General features: G+C 41.8%; 2 protein-coding genes across 6 annotated transcripts in view; one reads left to right on the forward strand and one right to left on the reverse strand.

Annotated features, from left to right (window-relative positions):
• unm_hu7910 (un-named hu7910) overlaps positions 1-4,813 on the forward strand; it is a 41,331-nt gene extending 36,518 nt beyond the window's left edge. For all 5 annotated transcript variants that reach the window (XM_031836245.1, XM_031836243.1, XM_031836244.1 and 2 more), the window contains one exon: positions 358-4,813. In XM_031836245.1, the coding sequence (XP_031692105.1) occupies positions 358-508 (151 nt within the window). In that variant the 3' untranslated portion in view covers positions 509-4,813. The remainder of the gene's footprint in view (positions 1-357) is intronic.
• On the reverse strand, positions 1,423-25,279 carry LOC109899311 (clavesin-1-like). The gene is made up of 6 exons (XM_020494424.2): positions 24,648-25,279; positions 19,984-20,555; positions 19,421-19,595; positions 12,321-12,431; positions 11,524-11,756; positions 1,423-3,492 (listed from the first exon to the last, which is right to left on the reverse strand). The coding sequence occupies exons 2-6, from the start codon at positions 20,370-20,372 to the stop codon at positions 3,411-3,413; spliced, it is 990 nt and encodes a 329-aa protein (XP_020350013.1). The 5' UTR covers positions 20,373-20,555; positions 24,648-25,279; the 3' UTR covers positions 1,423-3,410.
• Positions 25,280-26,164: the final 885 nt, after the last annotated feature.

The following is a 26,164-nucleotide window of genomic DNA, read 5'->3' on the forward strand; positions in this document are numbered from 1 at the left end:
CTACTCATTAATTAAGGATATAAACCCATAGATTTTTGAAGATTAGAACTTATAAATGCCTCGTGAGTTTAGTTCAACTGTCGTACCACATCAGAACCTAAAATATGCACTTGTTTACCTCCAATGTTTGAAAACAATGTAAGTGTAGACAAACACTATATAGCTTCAAAACATGGTTAAACAATCATTGTGATATCATAGATGGTCAGTCCCTGTCTATAAACTTGAGAGTGGTTACATTTCTCCAGGCCCATCCCTCAGCTTTTTACCAACACAGAGCCGTGGTGGCACTTTATTGTTTCAATTAAGGACTCTAGCTTTAACACAAAGGCTATGGTCTCTGCTGTTCTCTTCCAGGGCTTGGGAGGAGGGGAAAGTGCTCATCTTTGATGACTCCTTTGAGCACGAGGTGTGGCAGGACGCCGACAGCTACCGGCTCATCTTCATCGTGGATGTGTGGCACCCCGAGCTCACCCAGTACCAACGGCAGACTCTCTCCCCCATTTAAAGAATGTACGGTAAAATGACTGACAGACAGACTGTCACCTACTGGAGTGCTGGGGTTAACACTCATAAGAACGGAAGGGTCCATAGTATCTGGTCTCTGTCTGTCCACACATTCCTTCACATTCGGCCATTTTAGGTCAAAGGTGACAAATGTGACACTTGCCCTTGCTCAGTCAAGGACTTCATTTTGGAACCGTCTAGAAGAGTTACTGAAGGCCCTGTCAGATTGGAAAAAGCCTTAGTGACACTTTGGAACACTGACTGCTAACTGTGGTACTCGCCAACTTGGTTTTTAGACCAAAATGTGGACTTACGGTAAGGTGTGGGTTTAATATCACATAGGCTGTGTTGTAAATGTATCACAAGTGCATTCTTGTTTTTCATTAGTCAACCAAAGTGCCATGTGTCTGAAACATACCTAACATACAAACGGTAACTGAACAAAACTTTAGTATTGCAGCTAGTGAGTTTACTGTTGTATAGTTACTGATATCATTTCTTAAAGAGATCATTTTCCTGGTTTTTATCCCAATCTTAATCGTTTTCTTTCCTCAAGAAAAGTTATTTTATAATTTTCATGTTCAAGTCTTCAAAAACGTGAGGTAAGAACACAAATAAGATTAGAATAACACGGAAAACTATCCCGTTAAGATGTTGCTAAGCTAGCTAAACCTCTGCTAGCTGTTGTTTCTCTAACACTTGATTGGTTATTACACAGCTCTTATTGCATGTAATGGTCATGCATTAACTTCATGTTACTTCCATAGCTTTATACAGTAATCTGCATCTTACTTTATTTTGGGGTTCTATTTTTACAGATACAGAAATACAAATACAGAAACACTGCTTATTAGGTCATTCCATTTCACTCGTATGATTTTCGCATGTCACTTTAGATTAATGGATGGGACATCACAATGCCAAGAATGTTTTTATTGCAGAATTAATATTGTAAAAAAACATATTTTTGTACGCTGACATATTTTCAACTGTGCCTTGACCTGGGAGCACACACAGCTCATTATACTCAACAGGCTTGTCTTTGTCATTTAAAGTCCTGCCAAACTCATGTATTTACATTCTTAAATGTATCAAATATGAACATTTTGACTGAAGGCATATATTTTGTACATGCATAACATTTGAATGTTTTATAAAATGCTAATTTACCTGTGTAAAAGTTAGGCAGGAGCATGTTGAATGTACACCAGTCTTGTCACACTGCATTCCAAACCTGGGTCAAAAACATATTTCAAATACTTCCCAATACTTCAAATGCGCTTAATTTAGTTTGCCTTGTACAATGGAATAGTCCCTAAGAGGAGAAGTCTGAGCTAAATAAAGTGCACTACATAGGCTATACTTGAGTATTAGAAAGCATTTCACCCAGGTCTGCTGCATTCCAGGTATAGCAAAGCTGACTAGAAGGGGTCTTTGCTTGACCAATGTTGATTTTCAAAAGGAAAAAGAAATGCCGAAGCATATTCTTCTAGATGTTGTTATTTAATCACTCTCTATGTGCGTTGGTAATCCGCTTCATCGCAGCAATGAAATCATGTCCAAATCAGTCCAGTGGGATTCTGCTGAGTTCATGTGCTATCAGAATAATCAAAAACTCAGGACTAAGAAATTCCTGGCAAGCCCGACTCATCATAACTACCTGTTTCAGATGTCCAAAACCGCTCATACTGATCTTACGGGTAGGAAATACGAGTGGGAAACTGGGGTAACATCAATGTACCCCACATTTCCTACTTCAGAGGAGTATGTAAACATATCATAATGCCATGGGTCGGAGTCATTTGTTAGGACTATTGGATGTCATCCTGTCTGCCCAAAAAAGGATGAACTTTTCACCCAAGCGTGGCTGTCTGTCATGGACATGGGTGTCTTGGGGTTCTGTTTGGGCTGTGATAACACATTCAAGTTATCCTCCTGGCTTCAAAATAGTTTCTTAGTTACAATGGGGTTGTAAATCAAGCACGTTCACAAAAGCCACATGGTTTGAGAATTATTTCACCTTTTGTGGTACTCTGTTATGAATCTATCACTTTTTGTAGTGTTGAAATCACTGAACTGTTCCATCTGTTGTAACTTGGCCTGCCAAGTAAGTAATGCATCTTTCAATTCTATTTTGTATGTTGTAATTAGTTGCACTGAATAATTGTAAACTAAATAGCTTCTTTTCAGTAAATGAAAAATGAGGTCAAAATGGTGTCAAGTGATCTAAACATAAACAGAAAGTTGTGTTTATTTACATAGGTAGCTTAATTTATGTAGTGTAACAATAATGTGATTCATCTCATTTGAAATTATACTCCGCTGTGTGATTTTCGATGACAAAACCTGAACACACACACACGTAATGAACACAACACATAACTTAAAATACATTTCCTATACATTCTTTTAAAGTTGACTTAAATACATTTTGGTTCGATGGAGGTCACACTGATAGTGCAGTAGCCCTGATAAATATACAATCTTGAAATATATTGACTTTCATAGAAATGACAGCCCCTAAAACAGTAAGATACAGTAGTTTGGCATTCTGTTTGCGGGGCTTTTGGACATTTAACTCGGCCAGTCAGTCTTTCCTAGTGGTACTGTTAAAACAAACATTAGTTTAATCATTCTACTCCTATCGGCATTGATTTGGATGGCTGGTGACCTATAGTTTTGCCAGTGAAAGTGGATGGCACAGCTTTTGAAACTGGCACTGGCTCACAGTCAAGAGATGAGGTTTTCAGTACAGTAGCTCCATGTGAACAAGGGTTTAGTCTCTATTTTGGGTTCGTGCCTGCGTTTTTGACTTTCTCAAAGTTCAGTTTAGGGTTTTGGAGTCAGTGGGGTTGGAATCCAAATTAGAGTGCTTTGGATACAATGTGGACGGATCGGAGTGATCAGTCCAGAGCCAGGAGTGGCTGTGCCGTGTTGTCCCTGTCAGCTTGCCGTAGGGTACCCGGCTCCACGGCTGACTCGGACCTGAGTTAAACAACAACAACAGTAAGAGATGGTAATTACTATCAGCAGTATAATGGAGAAGGTTTAGCAGGGACCAGGGTAATATTGATCAAAGAGAGAATTAGACATACAGTATCTGTGGTCATGATGCAGTTATAATATAATACAAGACTAAACATGGATCACCCCTCTTATTATGTCTAAACACAAACTGAGAACCAACCATTTGGGGGGGGGGGGGGGGGGGGGTAATCCAGATTAGGAAAATAGCACACTGTTTTATATCCTAAAAACACATTTGACTGCCAATGGTAAAATGCATGACAAAACTCCTCAACTCTCATATCCATGCATCAACACAAAGCCTCCCTGTGTTGTCTCATTTAGCTACCAGGAAATACTCATAATATGCTAGGTTATGACTAGTCCATTAAAGATGAGCTCAACAACCCAGCTCAGGAGGGCAATCCAATGGGGATAAAGCTAGACTAAATCCCTGATTCTCTGTGCTGTTTAGAGCACTTTAACGCCAGTGGGGGAGCTTAGCGCTCCACTCCCCTCCCCTCATCTCCCCCTGTAAGCCCACTGATTAAAATCACCAGTAGATGAATATGGAGCCTACCCAGAGCTCTCTCTGCTAAGGAAAGAGACGGTGGCACAAACATGTCCTTCTGTCTACTGAGATTTAGATATTCCAAATTTAGCTTGGTTTAATATCTTTCAGATTTGATATGATGGTGAGATTTGCATTGCATTGCATGATTACCCATTCAAATGTTGCTTGAAATATATACATTGAGTATACAAAACATTAAGAACACATGCTCGTTCCATGATGGACTGACCAGGAAAATCCAGGTGAAAGCTATGATCCCTTATTGATGTCACTTCAATCGGTGTAGATGAAGAGACAGGTTAAATAAGGCTTTTTAAGCCTTGAGACAATTGAGACATGGATTGTTTGTGTGCCATTCAGAGGGTGAATGGGCAAGACAAACGTGCCATTGGAAGCACTGGAATCAACATGGGCCAGTATTCCTGTGGAATACATTTGACACTTTGTGGAGTCCATGTCCCAACGTATTGAGGCTGTTCTAAGGGGTGCAGCTCAATATTAGAAAGGGATTCCTAATATTTAGTATACTTAGTGCACATGTATGCAACATTCAAAATGAAATGCTTATATGCCAGTGAAAGTTCATGATGTATAGCTTATGAGCCTTAATGAAGCCTCCATAAACCATTTACCAGGTGTACATACTGTATACTGAAAAAAAATATTAACCCAACATGTAAAGTATTGGACCCATGTTTAATGAGCTGAAATAAAAGATCTCAGATATTTTCCACATTCACAAAAAGCTTATTTCTCTCATTTTGTGCAGAAATGTGTTTATATCCCTGTTAGTGAGCATTGCTCCTTTGCCAAGACAATGCATCCACCTAACAGGTGTGGCATATCAAGAAGCTGATTAAACAGCATGATCATTACACAGGTGCACCTTGTGCTGGGGACAATAAAGGGCCACTAAATTGTCTCACAACACAATGCTACAGACGTCTCAAGTTGAGGGAGTGTCTAATTGGCATGCTGACTGCAGGAATGTTGAGCTGTTGCCAGGGAATTTAATGATATTTCTCTACCGCCTCCAACGTCACAACCGCAGACCATGTGTAACCACACCAGCCCAGGACCACATCTGGCTTCTTCACCTGCAGGATCATCTGAGACCAGCCACACGGACAGCTGATAAAACAGAGTATTTCTGTCTGTAATAATGCAGTTTTGTGGGGAAAAACATTGGCTGGGCCTGACCCCACAGTGGTTGGGCCTGGCACCCCAGTGGGTGGGTCTATGCCCTCCCAGGCCCACCCACTGGCTGCGCCCCTGCCCAATCATGTGAAATCCATAGATTAGCGACTAATGAATTTATTTCAATTGACATTTCTTTATATGAACTGTAATTCAGTAAATTCGTTGAAATTGTTGCATGTAGCGTTTATATTTTTGTTCACTATAGATATAGATCATGTATATGGAACTGTAATTCTATACTACATACAGTACCTACTGAAAGTCTACACATTTGGCTGCTTTAAAATGAAATCTAAGGGATTAAATTAGATTTGTTCCTACCGATCTACACAACCTACTCCACATTTTCAAAATGAAAGAAACATTCTATAACATTTTCCTAATTAAAATTAATCAAAAATCTAAGATGTCTTTATTGCGTATGTCTTCACACCTTTCAATTAAATCTTCCAAATATTTTACCTTAGTAAAATGATTAAGGTAAAATATCTAGAATATCTCGAATATCTTTTATCTAATCTTGAAATTAGATAAATGACATGTATTAAGCCTTTTTTAGGATAAAATTAGTTGAATTATGTGCCATTGATGTTAGATAATTTAGCTTGGTAAGGAAAAATAATAATGTGAATGATCAATCAATATAAGATATTTAGGCTTGCTTAGATTTCTTTTGCATTGATGTTGTCTTGCAGCCTTGTGGCAAACCGAATGGTTGATTTGGAGTGGATTTTTTTAACAAAGGCTTCCTTCCTTTCACTTTGTCATAAAGGCCAGTAATGTATAGTGAATGCACTTTTGTTGATCCTCTGTATTTTCAAGTTTTGTGGTGGAGGCTGTCACGAGTCCGACCGAGGGTGTTTCCCCTTCCCGGGCGGGTGGCGCTCGGCGGTCGTCGTCACCGGCCTATTAGCTGCCACTGATTGTCTTTCCTCCCCCTCCTTGTATGTTTAGTGGTAGCACCTGTTTATGTTTAATTAGTTTGTCTTTATTAGACAGCCGGCCCGCCTGGTTGTTGTGCGGGATTATTTCAATGTAACCTTCGGTTCTGTTGTAAGAGGTACGTGTTAGTGACTGGTCGTGATTTTTTCCATTGTACATTTTGATTCCCTGTGTTTGGGAACGTAACTTTTGTGAGCACCCTGTGGTGCGTTGGTGCTATTAAAAGATGAACAGCATTGAACTCTCTGTCTCCTGCATTTGAATCCACACCCACGACACCCGGAGCCTTACAGAGGCATCCTGTTATGGGTTAAAAAGTCTGAGGAAAGCCCAGGAGCAAAGCCTGAAGAAACCCTGTCTCAGTTTTCTGGATACCTTAATTATTAAGTATTCCTGACTCGTGTAGTCACAGTCCTGACTTAGATCTGCTTGAAAATCAAAGACATTGTTTGAATATTGCTGTCCAACAATGATCCCCAACCACATGTATTGAGTTTGAGCAATTTTGGAGAGAGAAAAAACAATGGATATACTGTATGTTGCCCTAACAGGCTGACTACACCGCTCGCGTCGCAAAATAAATTCAGAAATCTATGTTATTCAATTATTGCACTCACACTGCTCACGCACGCCAATGAACGTCTGCGTTGCCAAGGGCTAAAATAGAAATCAGTTATATTTCTGACGCAGATCGTGCTGCAAGTCCTGCTTCTCCCATCTCCTCATTGGTTCATTGAAGCAGATACCCACGTGCCATCTCCTCATTGGTTATACCCACATGGGTGACTGAAAGACAAACGAGGTCAGTGGCAGTAATGCACCTAATTTATGAAAGTTGCCAATCGCAATATAAAGTCAAGAGAAGAAAAAGCCTGGACGGAAGAAAGATGACTAGAAACGATTCGGTTGACCGTTTTATGTTCGGTTTAATTGTCGGAGTAGAGGACCCTGTGCATTTCAGGTAAAATAACAACTCAATGTTTATATCCCAGGAAAGATTAGCTAGCAACAGCAAGCTAGCTATATAGGACAAATTAGCTAGCAAGTGCAAGCTAACTAGCCAAATTGCCATAAATGTTTGATGCTTTTTGACCTATCCCCAAATTAATATAATTGGTTCAGAATTTGTTTTGAAATTTGAATCTGTGTGTCGTGATCGTGTTTGGTGTGGGGGGACAAAATAAATGTATGCACGACGGTGCACGCGCGCAGCCGGTTTGGGTTCCGTGTAAGAGTAGTGCAAAGATGGTAGAAGCAGCTTTGGCAGCCATTACAGTTGTGAATCATTTTGATTAAAATTCTACCAAGTATTAACTCTGGGGTTGTGAAGACATACACAATCCATTTTTTATTCATTTGGAAATGTTCTATAATTTTTCTATCACTTTGAAAATATGGAGTAGATCAGTAGAAGAAAAAAAATCTGATTTTAAGTTTTTTAAAGTATAATTAGAGACATCCTCCAGCAATTAAAAAAAAACTTTTACCATTGAGAAGTGATATTGGAAGTATAATTAATTTAAGTACACACACTACAAGGTAAAAAAAAAACTGCAAACTTCAAGGAGAAAGGGCATTCAAGGGGTTGGTCTGATGGTAATCTGTGATGTCATTGGCCTCCTACTTGCTAGAGAACAAAAGGGGGAATTCTATAATATAAATTCTAATTCTATAGTTAAAATATAAATAATAGTGGGCTACTTTTGTGGGATTCTGTGTTTTACATTATAGCCATTACCATATATATGATTAAATATTATCTGATGTTGGTTGTGTGAGGTATCTGCATTTGTGCACTGGAGCATCATTATGAGATTAAACAACTGCTTGCTACATCTACTTGCCTGTTTGTGTGTGTGACAAGAACTGAGTAACATGGTGTGACCTGCATGTTGCAAAACTGTAGATAACAGCCCAGCAGATGCTTTGTCCTTGTGTTTGTATGTGACAATATTGAGCACATGGTGTGACTTGCTGTATCTTACAAAGTTGTGGTTAATCAGGTATAGGGAGGGGTGGTCATCACGAGGTTTAACTGAGATGGAAAAATACTGAACAACACAATAGCAGTAACTGAGCAACTGTTATAACTAGGGGGTGATACCAGAACAGTAGGAATCTATACATCGACGGAGGGAGGACTCCAAGAGGCGGGGACCCGCCTGAGCGCCTGCGATAGGCTGAGCAAGTCTAAACCACGCTCAGCCTCTACTGTGATAGGCCAACAGACGGGTTGGAACAATGTCTATCACAGTATAAGAACAACTGTTTACGTACATCCTGTCAGTTCCCTGTTCTGCCCTGCGTGGTACTACAATGAGCCCGTATATACGAAAGTTGCATTTGCCATTTATTGCTTAGCTAATAAAAAATACATAGTATACAATCGGTGACTCAATGTTATATTTATGCTGATACCAGATTCGAATTTACGCAACTCTAACACTTTGAATATAGTGTTGTTTGACATGACAATGAATTAAAATGTTATGTATGAATTATTGTGACAGGGTAGGAATCAAAGTGATCAGTGTTTCCTAGGGGACCCTATAATCTTTGGCTACATTAAATCTTTATTCATTTAGCCAACATATTCATGCTTTGCCTATTCCTCTTTGATTTTGAAGATACTGTTGCACAAACAACATGCTGATTTAGGCCTCCACCAGCAGTGGTATAAGGGCTGTATTAGCTAGCTACGTTTGCTCTGACTTTAGTACTTTTATTAGCTGGTTAGCCAGCTAACTAGGGATTAGCATTAGTGGCTAATGTGATTTAGCTTAACTTGCTAAGAAAATACAAACTAGCTGTTTGCAAACTAATATTATAATTATAGAATGCTTGTGGATTTATATTAAGATCAAAGTGGAAACTACATCATTGTCATCAACATTGTTGCATGTGCTGCATTGACCATGCAGACTGAATGAAAGTGTCTCGTGGTCAAGCAGCAAATGCGCTCCTTGAGGGACGGGGTGGGACTAGGTCTATCGAAAATGGCATGGAGACAACAGAGAGGGATGACTCTGAAGTAGCGGAGTAAACTATGCAAATGGACGTTACACACGGTGTATCACATTTAACAAACCATATATTCAAATACCGTAATAGAAGTTCAAGTAAAAACCCAAATCGGTCCGTGCATCAATACCGGTATATAAACTCAGCAAAAAAAGAAACGTCCTCACACTGTCAACTGCATTTATTTTCAGCAAACTTAACATGTGTAAATATTTGTTTGAACATAACAAGATTCAACAACTGAGACATAAACTGAACAAATTCCACAGACGTGACTAACAGAACTGGAATAATGTGTCCCTGAACAAAGGGGGCATCAAAATCAAAAGTAACTGGTGTAACTCGGGCAGTTGTTGTTGCCATCCTGTACCTGTCCCGCAGGTGTGATGTTCGGATGTACTGATCCTGGGCAGATGTTGTTACACGTGGTCTGCCACTGCGAGGACAATCTGCTGTCCGTCCTGTCTCCCTGTAGCTCTGTCTTAGGTGTCTCACTGTACAGACATTGCAATTTATTGTCCTGGCTACATCTGCAGTCCCCATGCCTCCTTGCAGCATGCCTAAGGCACGTTCACGCAGATGAGCAGGGACCCTGGGCATCTTTCTTTTGGTGTTTTTCAGAGTCAGTAGAAAGGCTTCTGTAGTGTCCTAAGTTTTCATAACTGTGACCTTAATTGCCTACCGTCTGTAAGCTGTTAGTGTCTTATCGACCGTTCCACAGGTGCATGTTCACTAATTGTTTATGATTCATTGAACAAGCATGGGAAACAGTGCTAAAACCCTTTATAATGAAGATCTGTGAAGTCATTTGGATTTTTATTAATTATCTTTGAAAGACAGGGTCCTGAAAAAGGGACGTTTCTTTTTTTGCTGAGTTTAGTAAAGTACGGTTTGCCACCCAGCCCTACTCCACACTGAAGTGAAACAGCAGCAATCCAAGACTAACGCAACCTCCTTGATCTGATACAACACTAAACACTAACAATATTCAACAAACCCACAATTGACCCAATTGTCAATAATCTTCCTTAGCCATCCGATCATGGCCATCAGTAGGTTCATGACATGTCAACAATCATGGCTGGTATTTCTTCACTGGATGCTCTGAGGACGATCTCAGATGACCAATAACACACAAGCGTTCCCAGTATCCCTTATCGATGGTTGTCACTATCACCAGTAGGACAAGATATCAACAACAAAAAATCTGATTTTTTTTCAACCATACTCCTGACCATGTGTCTACCTCTAACCTTTAACTAAGACATCAAAGATACTTTCTGTATTCATACACTTTCACAATATAGTCAATTTTGACTTTAAATCTTGGCCACATAGATGGAGTCCTCATCTATCCTATCCATTATGAGAGGGAGGTTCATGCTCTCTGCACCAATCCCCCATCCAGGCCCGTTCCCTCCAGATGCTGTCCCCTGAGTTAGGCTCCTAATTAGGGGGAGCGTGGCAAGCAAATGAGACTGGGGATCCCTGGGATTGGAGCAGACACTGGCCGGGGTCAATGAGAGGGTCTCTTAAGTGCTTTTTTAATTATATCAATTCCGAGAAGCCTGCTCTCCTGAGACCTGATCCTACATGACTTTCTGTTGATTGCAGAGGAAGAGAGTCGGAGGAGGAGGTTTGTCTATTTTAATGACTACTCTCTCTCTCCCTCTCTCTCTGACATTCCCCTTTGCTTGAGGACAGAGAATCCATACACAATACTGTATACTGTTTTCATGTTCAGTGTCTTATAGATACACCTTTAACTTGTAAAAGGGTACAGTTTCGAAAAGCTCTGAACCTAAAAGGAAAGTATTTTTTTAGCTGGGGGGGGGGGGTGAATGTCAAACTGCAGTGGGTCTCTGACTGAGTGAGCTGTTTGGTGGACAGTAGTGGGCAAGACTCAGGCCTAATGATCACCTCGGACTTAAATGGGTATTTCTGAGGATTCACACGAGCCACTGGTCAGTGGTCAGCCCCATAGAGGTCATTATCTGAAAGTCTGTAGACTGCGTAATTGCTCTGGCAGACTTCAAACAATCGGTCGATACTAATGAAGAAGGATATCAGCGAGACACTGGATTGATCCGTTTGTGTTCTCTAACTTTCTGTTTCACATTTTGTTAACTTCTTGCATTACTATATTATAGCTAGTGTTGCAAAAAAGGGGAATATTACCCAAATCTTTTATATCCCCACAAATCCCATATATTCCGATGGATATTTTCCAGCTGAAAAATTCCTGGAATTTTGCAACCTTTTCTGTAGCTCACCTTTTCAGAAGTTTGTTGGCACATTCCTTATCTCCGCCACCATAGCTCCCTTTGACATGGAGGGCGTCGTAGGTGAGTGTGTACTCCGTCTCGTCGTTGTAGTTGGGCCCTAAGAGGGTCCGTGCCCAGATGCCCATGTCATAGGGCGGCAGCGTGCCACCAAACTCGGACGGCAGACAATCGGGTAGGATAAGCTGGTGTAAACTGTTGAGGTTGTTCCCGTGGAGGAAAATCTGTTGGGAAGAATAAATAAAAAAATCTGATTTATTTAAATTTGTATTCAATTTCATTTGTTTATTTAATGTATTTATTTATCTGGTGTTCAAATTTATTCAAAGGAGCCCTGGCCAATACATTTCATAACTATCTCAAATTGTTGATTTCTTACTTACCCTTCTTATTTTTAACCAGTGTCATCAGACACCCCTCCAAACATTTGACGCTAGAAGCAGTATTACAAAATATCTTTAAGTTTTTCCATTAATCTAACCTGCACTATCCTGAGGAAAAGTTTTAATTGAAACTACCCCAAAATATGTGAATCTCAAATACTCCTACTACGTCTTAGCTCTATAAGTGCTGACTAAATGATATATCCCCTTTGTGTAAACTTACATTTTATTCAACTAGCAAAGATATTTAATGACATCTCTCTATCTGGCTTTGTCAGCTCAGTATTGTTCCACCTCTACCAGTCCTGAGCTTAACCACTCAATATAATGCAACAGTTACAAAGGGGTGGAGAGAAAAGGGTAGGGCACAGAGAATGTAACTGAAGTAGTGAAAAAGGCAATTACCCTTTTCCTAGTCTTGTCCTTGAGGAAAGGCTTGATGATGGTGTACATGGCATGGATATACCAGGGCTGGTTCACAAAATGGATCCCACCGAAGCGAGCAGGGAAGCTGTCCTGTAGTGAAGTAGGGAGGGGAATATAGGTTGAGTTATACTCAAGTAAAGTATGATTTTATTAGGTTGTTTCATTAACTCTGCTTGCTTTGAACTCTATTATTTTAGTTACAATAGAGACTTGAAATACCATAGCGTAATCATTTAAAAAAAGTTAAAATCTTAATAGAAGATAAAATGGTAGGCTAAGCCAGTTCCTCTGTCCTTCTATATCGTAATAGCTCAAATAAATGGCATTCATTATTTTATTGAAGAGGTTTTTGGACAGAACAGTACAGTACCCTGCAGCAAAAGGGACCAAGGGGAGCAGCGCAAGATCCTGACAGAGCTTCCAAGACACTGATAAGGAGGATTTCCATTGCTGTTTAGAACTCTGCTAGCCATCTACAGTGTGCAATACTGCTACAATGCATTGCTGGGGGATGCCCCTTCCACCCTTGTAATCGACACCTTTAACGATTGCGGTGTAGCATCAACAATGCAATCCCCATGACAAAACCATGTAAATACAAGGCTTATGGGTCAGTTATTAAGACAAAAGCTGAATCATTCAGCAGATTATGAGTCTCGCAAGATTTCCTTTTGTGAAAGTTATATTTTTTAAACAAACTCAGCAACTGCGTTTATTTTCAGCACACTTAACATGTGTAAATATTTGTGTGAACATAAGATTCAACAACTGAGACATAAACTGAACAAGTTCCACAGACATGTGACTAACAGAAATGGAATAATGTGTCGCTGAACAAAGGGGGTTCAAAATCAAAAGTAACAGTCAGTATCTGGTGTGGCCACCAGCTGCATTAAGTACTGCAGTGCATCTCCTCCTCATGGAATGCACCAGATTTGCCAGTTCTTGCATACGAGATGTTACCCCACTCTTCTACCAAGGCACCTGCAAGTTCCCAGACATTTCTGGAGGGAATGGCCCTAGCCCTCCCCCTCCGATCCAACAGGTCCCAGACGTGCTCAATGAGATTGAGATCCGGGCTCTTCGCTGGCCATGGCAGAACACTGACATTCCTGTTTTGCAGGAAATCACGCACAGAACGAGCAGTACGGCTGGCTGCATTGTCATGCTGGAGGGTCATGTCAGGATGAGCCTGCAGGAAGGGTACCACATGAGGCCTGACCATAGAGAGCTGTTTATTTTCTATGTTGGTTGGGGCGTGATAGTGACTAGGGTGGGTCATCTAGGTGATTAGTGATTTATGTTGACCTGGTATGGTTCCCAATCAGAGACAGCTGTTTATCGTTGTCTCTGATTGGGGATCATATTTAGGCAGCCATTTCACCATTGTGCTTTGTGGGATCTTGTCTATGTATAGTTACCTGTGAGCATTATAGTAGCTTCACGTTTTGTTTGTTCGTTTTGTTTTTTAAAGTTTTCTATTCCAAAATAAAGGATGGAAACATACCGCGCTGCATCTTGGTCCACTCCTTATAACGATCGTGACAGAAGATCCCACCACAAACAGACCAAGCAGCGTGGCGAGGAGGAGCAGACATCATGGACATGGGAGGATATTTTGGACGGTAAAGGATCCTGCACGTGGTAAGAAATCAGGGCCGGAAAGGATCGCCTTCCATGGGAGCAGACGGAAGCAGCAAGGGAGCATCAACAACGACTCCGGGGTTTGCAACCCCGACGCAAGCACGAGAGGCAGCCCCAAACATTTTTGGGGGGGTGGCACATGGGGTGGTTGGCGGAGCCAGGTTTCAGACCAGAGCCAATTCCCCCCACTCGCTTTAAGGAGCGTGTGACCGTTCAGGCACCATGTTATACGGTGATACGCACTGTGTCTCCAGTGTTTATTCAAAGCTCTGGACTGGGAACCGTCGCCGGAAGCTCTGGACTGGGAACCGTCGCCGGAAGCTCTGGACTGGGAACTGTCGCCGGAAGCTCTAGACTGTGGAGGTCCGCTGTCGGGAACCTCCTGAGACGGTCCGCAGTCTGGAGCCTCCAGCAATGGTCGGCGGTCCGGAGCCTCCAGCGACAGTCTGCATTCCAGAGCCTTCAGCAGGGGATCCCAGTCCAGAGCCTCCTGTGAGGTTTCCCAGTCCGGAGCCTCCGGCGACGATCTACGGTCCGGTTCCTTCGGCGCCGATCCACGGTCCGAAGCCTCCGGCGATGACCCACGGTCCGGTTCCTCCAGCGAAAAGCCACGGTCCGGTTCATCCGGCAAGGATCCACAGTCCGGAGCTTCCGGCGACGATCCCCGCACCAGAGCCGCCATGGAGGATGACGTATCTGCGAGCGGAGTGGGTACTTCGCCCTGCACCGGAGCCGCCCTTGACGGTAGATGCCCACCCAGACCCTCCCCTATTGAGTCAGGCTCTGTAGTCGGAGTCCGCACCTTTGGGGGGCGGTACTGTCACGCCCTGACCATAGAGAGCTGTTTATTTTCTATGCTGGTTTGGGAGTGATAGTGAGATCTTGTCTATGTATAGTTGCCTGTGAGCATTATAGTAGCTTCACCTTTCGTTTGTTCGTTTTGTTCTTTAAAGATTTCTATTCCAAAATAAAGGATGGAAACAAACCACGCTGCATCTTTTTATTTTTTTTATTTTTTTTGTTTTTTACCTTTATTTAACCAGGCAAGTCAGTTAAGAACAAATTCTTATTTTCAATGACGGCCTGGGAACAGTGGGTTAACTGCCTGTTCAGGGGCAGAACGACAGATTTGTACCTTGTCAGCTCGGGGATTCGAACTTGCAACCTTTCGGTTGGTCCTTATAACAATCGTGACAGCTGTTAGTGTCTTATCGACCGTTCCACAGGTGCATGTTCATTAATGTGTTTATGGTTCATTGAACAAGCATGGGAAAGTGTTTAAACCCTTTACAATGAAGATCTGTGAAGTTATTTGGATTTTTAGGAATTATCTTTGAAAGACAGGGTCCTGAAAAAAGAACACTTCTTTTTTGCTGAGTTTATATGTACTGAACAAAAATAGAAATGCAAAATGTTGGTCCCATGTTTCATGAGCTGAAATAAAAGATCCCATACATTTTCCACATGCAGAAAAAGCTTAATTCTCTCAAATTTTGTGCACAAATGTGTTTACATCTATCACGATCGTTTGAATGAATGGACCAAGGCGCAGCATACTTAGAGTTCCACATGTTTAATAAACATGAAACTCAACTAAACGTGACGTTCTGGGCTGCTCACAGGCAGCTACACAAACACAAGATCCCACAAACACCAGGTGGGAAAAGGCTGCCTAAATATGATCCCCAATCAGAGACAACGATAGACAGCTGCCTCTGATTGGGAACCATACCAGGCCAACAAAGAAATAGAAAACATAGATTGCCCACCCTAGTCACACCCTGCCCTAACCAAAGAGAGAATTAAAAGGATCTCTAAGGTCAGGGAGCCCAAACATCCCTGTTAGGGAGCATGCAATTAGCATGCTGACTGCAGGAATGTCCATCAGAGCTGATGACAGAGAATTAAAATTAATTTCTCTACCTCCCTTTGGCAAAACTGACCACGACTCCATTTGGATCCTCCCGTCCTATAGGCAGAAACTCAAACAGGATGTACCTGTGACGAGAACTATTCAACGGTGGTCTGACTGATCGGAATCACGTGGACTGGGAAATGTTCCGGGCAGCCTCCGAGAATAATATCAATTTATACACTGATTCGGTGAGTGAGTTCATAAGGAAGTGCATTGGAGATGTTGTACCCACTGTGACGATTAAAATCTACCCTATCCAGAAAGCGTTAACCCTCACAAGGCTGCCGGCCCAGACGGCATCCCTATCTGCATCATCAGAGCATGCGCAGACCATTTGGCTGTTGTGTTTACGGACATATTCAATCTCTCCCTATCCCAGTCTGCTGTCCCATTGCTACTGTACCCGAGAAGGCAAAGGTAACTCAACTAAATGACTATCGCCCCATAGAACTCACTTCTGTCATCATGAAGTGCTTTGAGAGACTAGTCAAGGATCATATCACCTCCACCTTACCTGCCACCCTAGACCCACTTCAATTTGCATACCGCCCCAGTAGGTTCACAGATGATGCAACCACCATCACACTGCACACTGCTCTATCCCATCTGGACAAGAGGAATACCTATGAAAGAATGCTGTTCATTGACTACAGCTCAGCATTCAACACCATAGTACCCTCCAAGCTCAATGTTAAGCTTGATTACCAACAACGATGAGACAGCCTACAGGGAGGAGGTGAGGGCACTCGGAGTGTGGTTTCAGGAAAACAACCTCTCACTCAACATCAACAAAACAAAGTTGATGATCGTGGACTTCAGGAAAAAGCAGAGGGAGCATTCCCCCCCCCCCCCCCCCCCCCCCCCCATCCACATCGACGGGACAGCAGTGGAGAAGGTGGAAAGTGTTAAGTTCCTTGGTGTACACATCTTGGACAAACTGAAATGGTCCACCCACACAGATGGTGTGGTGAAGAAGGCGCAACTTCGCCTCTTCAACCTCAGGCCATCATACTGTTATTAAACAGCCATCACTAACACAGAGAGGCTGCTGCCCTCATATAGACTTCAAATCATTGGCCACTTGAATAATGCCACTTGAACAATGTTTACATATGTTTACATATCTTGCATTACTCATCTCGTGTATATACTGTATTTTATACCATCTATTGTGTCTTGCCTATGCCGCTCGGTCATCGCTCATCCATATATTTATATGTATATATTATTATTCCATCCCTTTGCTTACTTTTGTGTGCATGAGGTAGTTGTTGTGGAATTGTTAGATTACTGTTAGATAGTACTGCACCGTCGGAACTAGAAGCACAAGCATTTCGCTGTACTCGCAATAACATCTGCTAACCATGTGTATGTGACCAATAAAATTTGATTTAATTTGATTTAAGCTGCTTCAACGTTGTTTTAGAGAATTTGGCAATACGTCCAACTGGCCTAACAACCGCAGACCATGTGTAACTACGCCATCCCAGGTCCTCCACATCCAGTTTCTTCACCTGCAGGATTGTCTGAGACCAGACATCCGGACAGCTGATGAAATTGTGGGTTTACACAACAGAAACATTTCTGAACAAACTGTCAGAAACCGTGTCAGGGAAGCTCATCTGCGTGCTTTTCTTACTCACCAGGGTCTTGACCTGACTGCAGTACGGCGTCGTCACTGACTTCAGTGGGCAAATGCTCACCTTTGATGGTCACTGGCATGCTGGAGAGGTGTGCTCTTCACGGATAATTCCCGGTTTCAACCGTACCGGGCAGATGACAGACAGCGTAGCATGTATTGTGTAGTTGTAATGTCTGCTTCCAACTTACACTCTCAAAAACGTAGATCCCCTGAACGCAGCTCACTTTCCAGCCCACTTTCCAGCTCACACTCTCAAACACATAGATCCCCTGAACACATCTCACTCTCCAGATCCCAATCACCTGAATTCTGATCACCTGTTCACACACCTGTGTGTCAGTATCACACACTATTTAGTTTAGTTCTTTGCACCCCGTCATTGTGAGGTATTGTTTGTTTTGTGACACACTTCCATTCGGAGCTCTGTTTTTCCCCGTAAATGAACCTCACGTGTATGATAGTTTTTGTCTGCCTCACTAACGACGGCTTTTGCCTATTCCCTTGAAACCAGTTCTCTGTCTCCCATCGTGATCAGTACAGTCGTGTTGGCGAGCTGTTTGCTGATGTCAACGTTTTTAACAGAGTTCCCCATGGTGGCAATGGGGTTATGGTATGGGCAGGCATAAGCTATGGACATGAACACAATTGTATTTTATCAATGTTAATTTGAATACACAGAGATACCGCGATGAGATCCTGAGGCCCATTGTCGTGCCATTCATCTTCCGCCATCACCTTATGTTTCAGCATGATAATGCACGGCCCCATGTCGCAAGGATCTGTGACTAACAGATGCACATCTGTATTCCCAGTCATGTAAAATCCATAGATTAGGGACTAATGAACTTATTTTAATTGGCTGATTTCCTTATATGAACAGTAACTCAGTGAAATCTTAGAAATTGTTGCATGTTGTTTATACTTTTGTTCAGTATAGTTTTATGCAAAGACGCAAACTACTACCCAGTTGATTGTACAGTTTCTGACTTATTGCCATTGCTAAATAATTCCCCCATAAGCCATAAGCATTTGGTGTTTCTATTACACAACACAATTTTGTAATGAAATTCAGACAAAAAAGCATATTCCCTGATATCTCCACTGTCTGCTTGTTGATCGGCCCATATAATGTGTCCACATCACTCAGTTTCTGAGTTGCATAGTGTTTGAGATCAGGGCATACACTAACCACTGTGCTTTACCTTGTTACTTAGCAACAGGGCATCCCATCTTTATGTAGGCCTACTATCGTCATATTGTCGAATAATCTTTATTTACTTTTAGTCATATACGCTGCACTGCAAGGCAGAATACTGTCTATCTATCTCTGTCCTTAGAACTGATAAAGAAGGACCCTGAAATTATGCAATAAAAACATTAACTGTAGAATTGGCCATATGTGGTGTGATGGCTCCACATATTGCATGTGTCAAATTGCAATTGTCCAAAAATCCAGTGGAATAGACTTGGATTGAATATTCAGACCAGAGCATAGAGACACATTAAACCATAAAATCCATCTTCATTTCAACATTCAGAACAGGCACTTATATGATCAGGACAATAGGTGCTGATGATACCCATCACTTTCCACATTTTCTCTCTACAGCTAACCAATTATAGAGGTAAGAGAGTACAATCCAACTGTCCAATGCAACCATGATCTAATTCACCTTAATGCTGATTACTTAACTACATTTATCTGCTTTGGGTCGATTCAACCCAGTCAGTGCTGGGTGGTAATCATTAGGGCACACCATAGCAACATGAAATGTAGCGTTTCTTATTGGACATGTTCAGATACTGTAGCGCCTCACTCTGTTTCAGACCGTTTTGTTCTGTTTAATGTATACTGAACACAACCCTGGTCACGCCTACCTGCAGGCCTTCGATTGCCAGTTTGAGAATGTTGGGCGTGAGCTTGGATGCCTGCTTGAAGGAGAAGTTACTCCAGTCAATGATCAAGATGAAGCCATTGATCTGGAGTTCTTGGTTCTCTATGAGAACCTCCAGGGAGAGGAGGATGGCTCGGAGGATGTCTGTGAAAGAGCTCCTTCACAGAGAGAGAAAGATACATCAGATTGGGATACAATGCAGAACAATCCAGCACTGTTCTGTATCAAGAATATTACAATAATTCAATCCAGGACAATCCAGCACTGTTCTGTATCAAGACTATTACAATAAGTAAATTATTTCTGTCCCGGGTCTGCTGGGTCTGACCATTGAGTGGGCCAGAAAAGGGCCGGAGTAAAGTCTTTGGTCAAGAGAGTGGTTATTGTTTTGCTGTTTAGTTCCAAATTATGATTTTTTAAGTATTCTATCAAATTAGTATCGATCAGTAGCTACAGTACAATTGTTTACTTGATTAATGGAACAATTACATCAAAGAAGCCAATTCAGTGAGACAAATGTGCCTTCTAAAATATCTATGCACTCACCTTCCCTGGTCCCAGTTGGAAGCAAATAGGATGAGTATCTTCCGGCCATGCTGATCCGGAGTCTCCAGGACACCTGGGAAGCCGTCCATTAGAGCCCTCTTGATCCCCGGGTCGTCCACCTTGAAGCTCTGGAACATGTCCAGGTTCTGCTGGCGGAATTGAAAATACTGGGCCAGGAGCCGGAAGGTCTCTGCCTGGTTGAACTTGCGCGCCCGCAGAAACCTCAGGATGAAGTCGTCGTCCGTGCGCAGGAAGCCGATGTCGGGCCGTGTCACGATCATGTCGCGCACCTGCTGGATGTCCGCATGGAGGGTGTCAGGGTTCTCGTTGAGCTCCTGACGAGCTTTCTCTGTGGTCTCGGAGCTCAGGCCCGCTTGCAAGTGAGTCATGTTTTTTTGGCTTTAGTCAAGTTCACACTCTCTCTATATCTGGATTTTGGCTAAATATTATTGTAGAGATCTCCTTAGTAAACAGTCTTGATTTCTGTTCTGTACATTTTTGGTGGTGTCTCACCGGCACACGCGTCTCTCCAGTACACCGCCTCCTGAGCTGTGTCACCTGTAGTGTTTAGCCTATGAAGAAAAGATATGGAAGATTTAGAGTAAGTGGTCCACCAGTAGACTAAAAACATTCATCCTTCCTTCTTCTCTTCTTTAGAGTAGGCCTACTTGTTGTGTGTATGTACTGACATGTACTGTATGTGTAACTGATAGATGCACACACATTACATGTTAATGTTTTTACATGTATGTAAATTGTAAAGTCTTTTGTCTGTAATGTCTTTTTCGTTATATGTCGGACCTCAGTAAGACTAGCTGTCACCATTGGCGTCGGTTAATGGGGGTCCTAATAAATCCAATTGGCTAAGCACTGATCCAACACAATTGGATAGGAGAAAATATTTGTTCCACTTCATATCTATCACAGATCCAATCAGGTCAGATCAGTAAATGTTCCAAGGAAAGGACAAAGAAAGGTAACATTTTTAAAGTGGTCGAACAGGGCCCTGGTTTGTGAAATGCATAAGGGCTGACGATTTCAACAGCATACACTGTTCAAGTTGAGAAGGCGGGTATTGCTGACAGGGGCGGCAGTGTAGCCTAGTGGTTAGAGCATTGGACTAGTAACCGAAAGGTTGCAAGTTCAAATCCCTGAGCTGACAAGGTACAAAATCTGTCGTTCTGCCCTTGAACAGGCAGTTAACCCACTGTTCCTAGGCTGTCATTGAAAATAAGAATTTGTTCTTAACTGACTTGCCTAGTAAAAAATGGACAAACCCATGGGCTACATTTTCTGCATGGTTTTCAGGTCAGAGTTTAAATATAACAGGCAGTGCATTTTCCCTACCAACAATAAGCCTACCAGCTATGGATTTTACACTGTGAAAAACCCAAATATTATGAAAATACAGTGCATTCGGAAAGTATTCAGACACCTTCACTTTTTGCACATTTTGTTACGTTACAGCCTTATTCTAAATTATATTAAATTGTTTGTTTTCCTCATTAATCTACACACAATACCCAATAATGACAAATCAAAAACAGGTTTAGAAATGTTTAAAAAATAAGAAGAAGAAGAAGAAGAAACTGAAATATCACATTTACGTAAGTATTCAGACCCTATAATCAGTACTTTGTTGAAGTACTTTTGGCAGCGATTACAGCCTCGAGTCTCCTTGGGTATGACGCTACAAGCTTGGCACACCTGCATTTGGGGAGTTTCTCCAGTTCTTTTCTGCAGATCCTCTCGAGCTCTGTTAGGTTGGAAGGGGAACGTTGCATCACAGCTATTTTCAGGTCTCTCCAGAGATGTTCGATCGCGTTCAAGTCTGGGCTCTGGCTGGGCCACTCAAGGACATTAAGAGACTTGTGCCGAAGCCACTCCTGCATTGTCTTGGCTGTGTGCTTAGAGTCATTGTCCTGTTGGAAGGTGAACCTTTGCCCCCAATCTGAGGTCCTGAGCGCTTTGGAGCAGGTTTTCATCAAGGATACCTCAGTACTCAGTACCTCAGGCCAAAGAGTTTTATCTTGGTTTCATCAGACCAGAGAATCTTGTTTCTCATTGTCTAATTTAGGCGATTGCCTTTTGGCAAATTCCAAGTGGGCTGTCATGTGCCTTTTACTGAGGAGTAGCTTCCGTCTGTCCATTCTACCATAAAAGCCTGATTGGTGGAGTGCTGCAGAGATGGTTGTCCTTCTGGAAGGTTCTCCCATCTCCACAGCCAGCTCTAGGAAGAGTCTTGGTGGTTCCAAACTTCTTCCATTTAAGAATGATGGAGGCCACTGTGCTCCTAGGGAGCTTCAATGCTGCAGGAATGTTTTGGTGCCCTTCCCCAGATCTGTGCCTCGACACAATCCTGTCTCAGAGCTCTATGTACAATTCCTTCGATCTCATGGCTTGGTTTTTGATCTGACAGGTGTTGTCAACTGTGGGACCTCATATAGACACACATGTGCCTTTCCAAATCATGACCAATCAAGTTGTAGAAACAACATGCACCTAAGCTCAATTTTGAGTCTCATAGCAAAGGGTCTGAATACTGATGTACATAATGTCCAGTCTCATAGCAAAGGGTCTGAATACTGATGTACATAATGTCCAGTCTCATAGCAAAGGGTCTGAATACTGATGTACATAATGTCCAGTCTCATAGCAAAGGGTCTGAATACTGATGTACATAATGTCCAGTCTCATAGCAAAGGGTCTGAATACTGATGTACATAATGTCCAGTCTCATAGCAAAGGGTCTGAATACTGATGTACATAATGTCCAGTCTCATAGCAAAGGGTCTGAATACTGATGTACATAATGTCCAGTCTCATAGCAAAGGGTCTGAATACTGATGTACATCATGTCCAGTCTCATAGCAAAGGGTCTGAATACTGATGTACATAATGTCCAGTCTCATAGCAAAGGGTCTGAATACTGATGTACATAATGTCCAGTCTCATAGCAAAGGGTCTGAATACTGATGTACATAATGTCCAGTCTCATAGCAAAGGGTCTGAATACTGATGTACATAATGTCCAGTCTCATAGCAAAGGGTCTGAATACTGATGTACATAATGTCCAGTCTCATAGCAAAGGGTCTGAATACTGATGTACATAATGTCCAGTCTCATAGCAAAGGGTCTGAATACTGATGTACATAATGTCCAGTCTCATAGCAAAGGGTCTGAATACTGATGTACATAATGTCCAGTCTCATAGCAAAGGGTCTGAATACTGATGTACATAATGTCCAGTCTCATAGCAAAGGGTCTGAATACTGATGTACATAATGTCCAGTCTCATAGCAAAGGGTCTGAATACTGATGTACATAATGTCCAGTCTCATAGCAAAGGGTCTGAATACTGATGTACATAATGTCCAGTCTCATAGCAAAGGGTCTGAATACTGATGTACATAATGTCCAGTCTCATAGCAAAGGGTCTGAATACTGATGTACATCATGTCCAGTCTCATAGCAAAGGGTCTGAATACTGATGTACATCATGTCCAGTCTCATAGCAAAGGGTCTGAATACTGATGTACATCATGTCCAGTCTCATAGCAAAGGGTCTGAATACTGATGTACATCATGTCCAGTCTCATAGCAAAGGGTCTGAATACTGATGTACATAATGTCCAGTCTCATAGCAAAGGGTCTGAATACTGATGTACATAATGTCCAGTCTCATAGCAAAGGGTCTGAATACTGATGTACATAATGTCCAGTCTCATAGCAAAGGGTCTGAATACTGATGTACATAATGTCCAGTCTCATAGCAAAGGGTCTGAATACTGATGTACATAATGTCCAGTCTCATAGCAAAGGGTCTGAATACTGATGTACATAATGTCCAGTCTCATAGCAAAGGGTCTGAATACTGATGTACATAATGTCCAGTCTCATAGCAAAGGGTCTGAATACTGATGTACATAATGTCCAGTCTCATAGCAAAGGGTCTGAATACTTATGTAACAAAGTATTTCTGTTTTTTATTTATTTTTATTTATACATTTGCAAACATTTATAAAAATTTGTTTTCACTTTCTCATTATGGAGTACTGTGTGTAGATTTGAGTTTTTTAAATTTATTTAACCCATATTTGAATAAGGCTGTAAAGTAACACAATGTGGAAAAAGTCAAGGGGTCTGAATACTTTCCGAATGCACTGTATACAGAGGTTATTAATGTAATTATGTTTTAATCGTGATAATCATAATCGGTAATAAAATCACAATGGTGTTATTTGCTATTTATTTACATTTTACATTTGATTTAGCAAGACTGACCTAGCCAATCGAATGCCATTACATTAGATTGCCTGCTGGTCCAAGCAGGTTCTCTGTGACTGTGACGCTCACCAATTACGGGTCAAACGCTGCGAGGGCCTCTCCCTGTTTATTTATTTATGAAACATTACCTCATCTCCCTTGCTATTCAGAGATACAATAGTGAATAACATGCCAAATATTATGCCATTGCTCAATAACATAAAGTCCCATTCCATCAGCCGTTCACGGATTAATTGCGTTACATGACGTACCGCACCGACCACAATGTGAATCAGGACAAACTGCCATAAACCCCAAAGAAAACCTGCCACGTATTGATAAACACTTTGTATATACAAATGTTATAAATCCACATTGAGATAAATGTACTACTTACATGAACACCACGCCCTGTAAAACCAGCCAGGTATCCGATGAAGCGCAGGACTGCACAGCAGACGTATCATTCCATTGATATTTATAAATACTGGCCATAAAGGAGTTTCAATAAATAATATATAGCCTATTTTTATCCCGTTGGCAAGGAAAACGTAAATAAAGAAAATTATAATATTTCCTTGAAAGGCTATCAAGTAAAAAAATATTTGAAATTCTGTAGCCTAAAGGACTGCGTTGTCTGAATGTATTCTATGGTGTAGGCTGCCTGAAAGGATGCTGTGCCCCATAAACGGAACAGATTGGCGGCCATGCGCGGCTGTGTCTGCTTCGGTGAGGGTTGTACGCACTCTGCCTGGAGGACGAATACGAGACAAACTGAGAACATATAGTGATGGAGACTCACAGAGGTGGAGAATCACCCGCGGTGCTCAATTCCGTGTGCCGCAAAGTATCACACCATTCTCACGACGTAAACCATAGGCTATTCTCATCCAATTGGTCTTTGCAAGTCTCCAATAAAACATGTACGTAGTCTCCATCAGTTCCGTTCGCGGCAATTGCGCCCAGTTGGTTAGAATATGGTTTCTGAAGGACGTGCGCATCGCATCCCATGTCCAGTTCAAGCACAGTGGATTTTTTTCACATTTGACAAATAAGCCTATAATCTTTGCCTTTTCACTAGGCCTAATGCAATTTATTATAGCCTATTGTACAATGCCAGAATAAGCATACTATACTTTATTAAAGTATATAGGATGGGTTAGTCTACTTGGGACCATATAGATCTAATCATGAGTTAGGGTCAATTCCATTTAAATTAAGTCAATTCCAAATAGACTTCAAACATGCCATTTTTCAAAATAGGATTTTATTTCTTGAAACCTACTCTAACTAAGAAGAAGTAAGAGTACCTTAACCCTAACTGGTGAGATACAGGAGACAGCAGCTTAAAGTCATTTTAGGCTAACTGAGTGAGGGCAGCAGTTCATCATGAAAAGTCTTCAAAGTGTGCTCCTTAGCCTCCTCTCTGGTGAGTTCATCATCATATCTACAGAGCATACAGTAAAGCTTATTTGAAGCACACTGAATGGACACTGTCAGTTGCTAAACACATTAGATTTGATGTTGCTTTTCACTTATTGTTCTTTGTGCTGAAGCAGCTAGTAACTAAAGGGCAGTTCTGTGTCTGATGTGAACTTGTGGTCTCTCTCCAGCTGCTGTGTGGAGTTCGTCTATTATGGGTCGGATCTTTGCATCTGGATACGAGGGAGGAGAGGCAGAGATCAGGTGCCACTATGGCCGTGGGAACGATAACTACTCAAACTACTCTGATATTGTAGTTGAAACTCAATGTGGTGTTCGCCACACTGAGAAAGGCAGGTTCTCTCTGTATGGTGACACAAAGAGAAGATTCTTCACTTTAAATGTCACCATCCTGACCCTAGAAGACGCTGGGGCATACTGGTGCACAGTGAGGAGAACCTTGACAGACATCGATACAGAAATCAGACTGGA

Source organism: Oncorhynchus kisutch, linkage group LG11 (genome assembly GCF_002021735.2).
Source record: "Oncorhynchus kisutch isolate 150728-3 linkage group LG11, Okis_V2, whole genome shotgun sequence".
NCBI lineage: Eukaryota > Metazoa > Chordata > Actinopteri > Salmoniformes > Salmonidae > Oncorhynchus > Oncorhynchus kisutch.

Excerpts from the sequence above, each read along its gene's own strand:
- LOC109899311 (XM_020494424.2), bottom strand. The coding sequence starts at position 20,372 with ATGACTCACTTGCAAGCGGGCCTGAGCTCCGAGACCACAGAGAAAGCT. Across the intron at positions 12,432-19,420 it reads TGGCAATCGAAGGCCTGCAG|GACAGCTTCCCTGCTCGCTT; the intron begins GTAGGCGTGACC and ends ACTTCACTACAG. Across the intron at positions 3,493-11,523 it reads GCCAACAAACTTCTGAAAAG|GTCCGAGTCAGCCGTGGAGC; the intron begins GTGAGCTACAGA and ends TGTTTAACTCAG.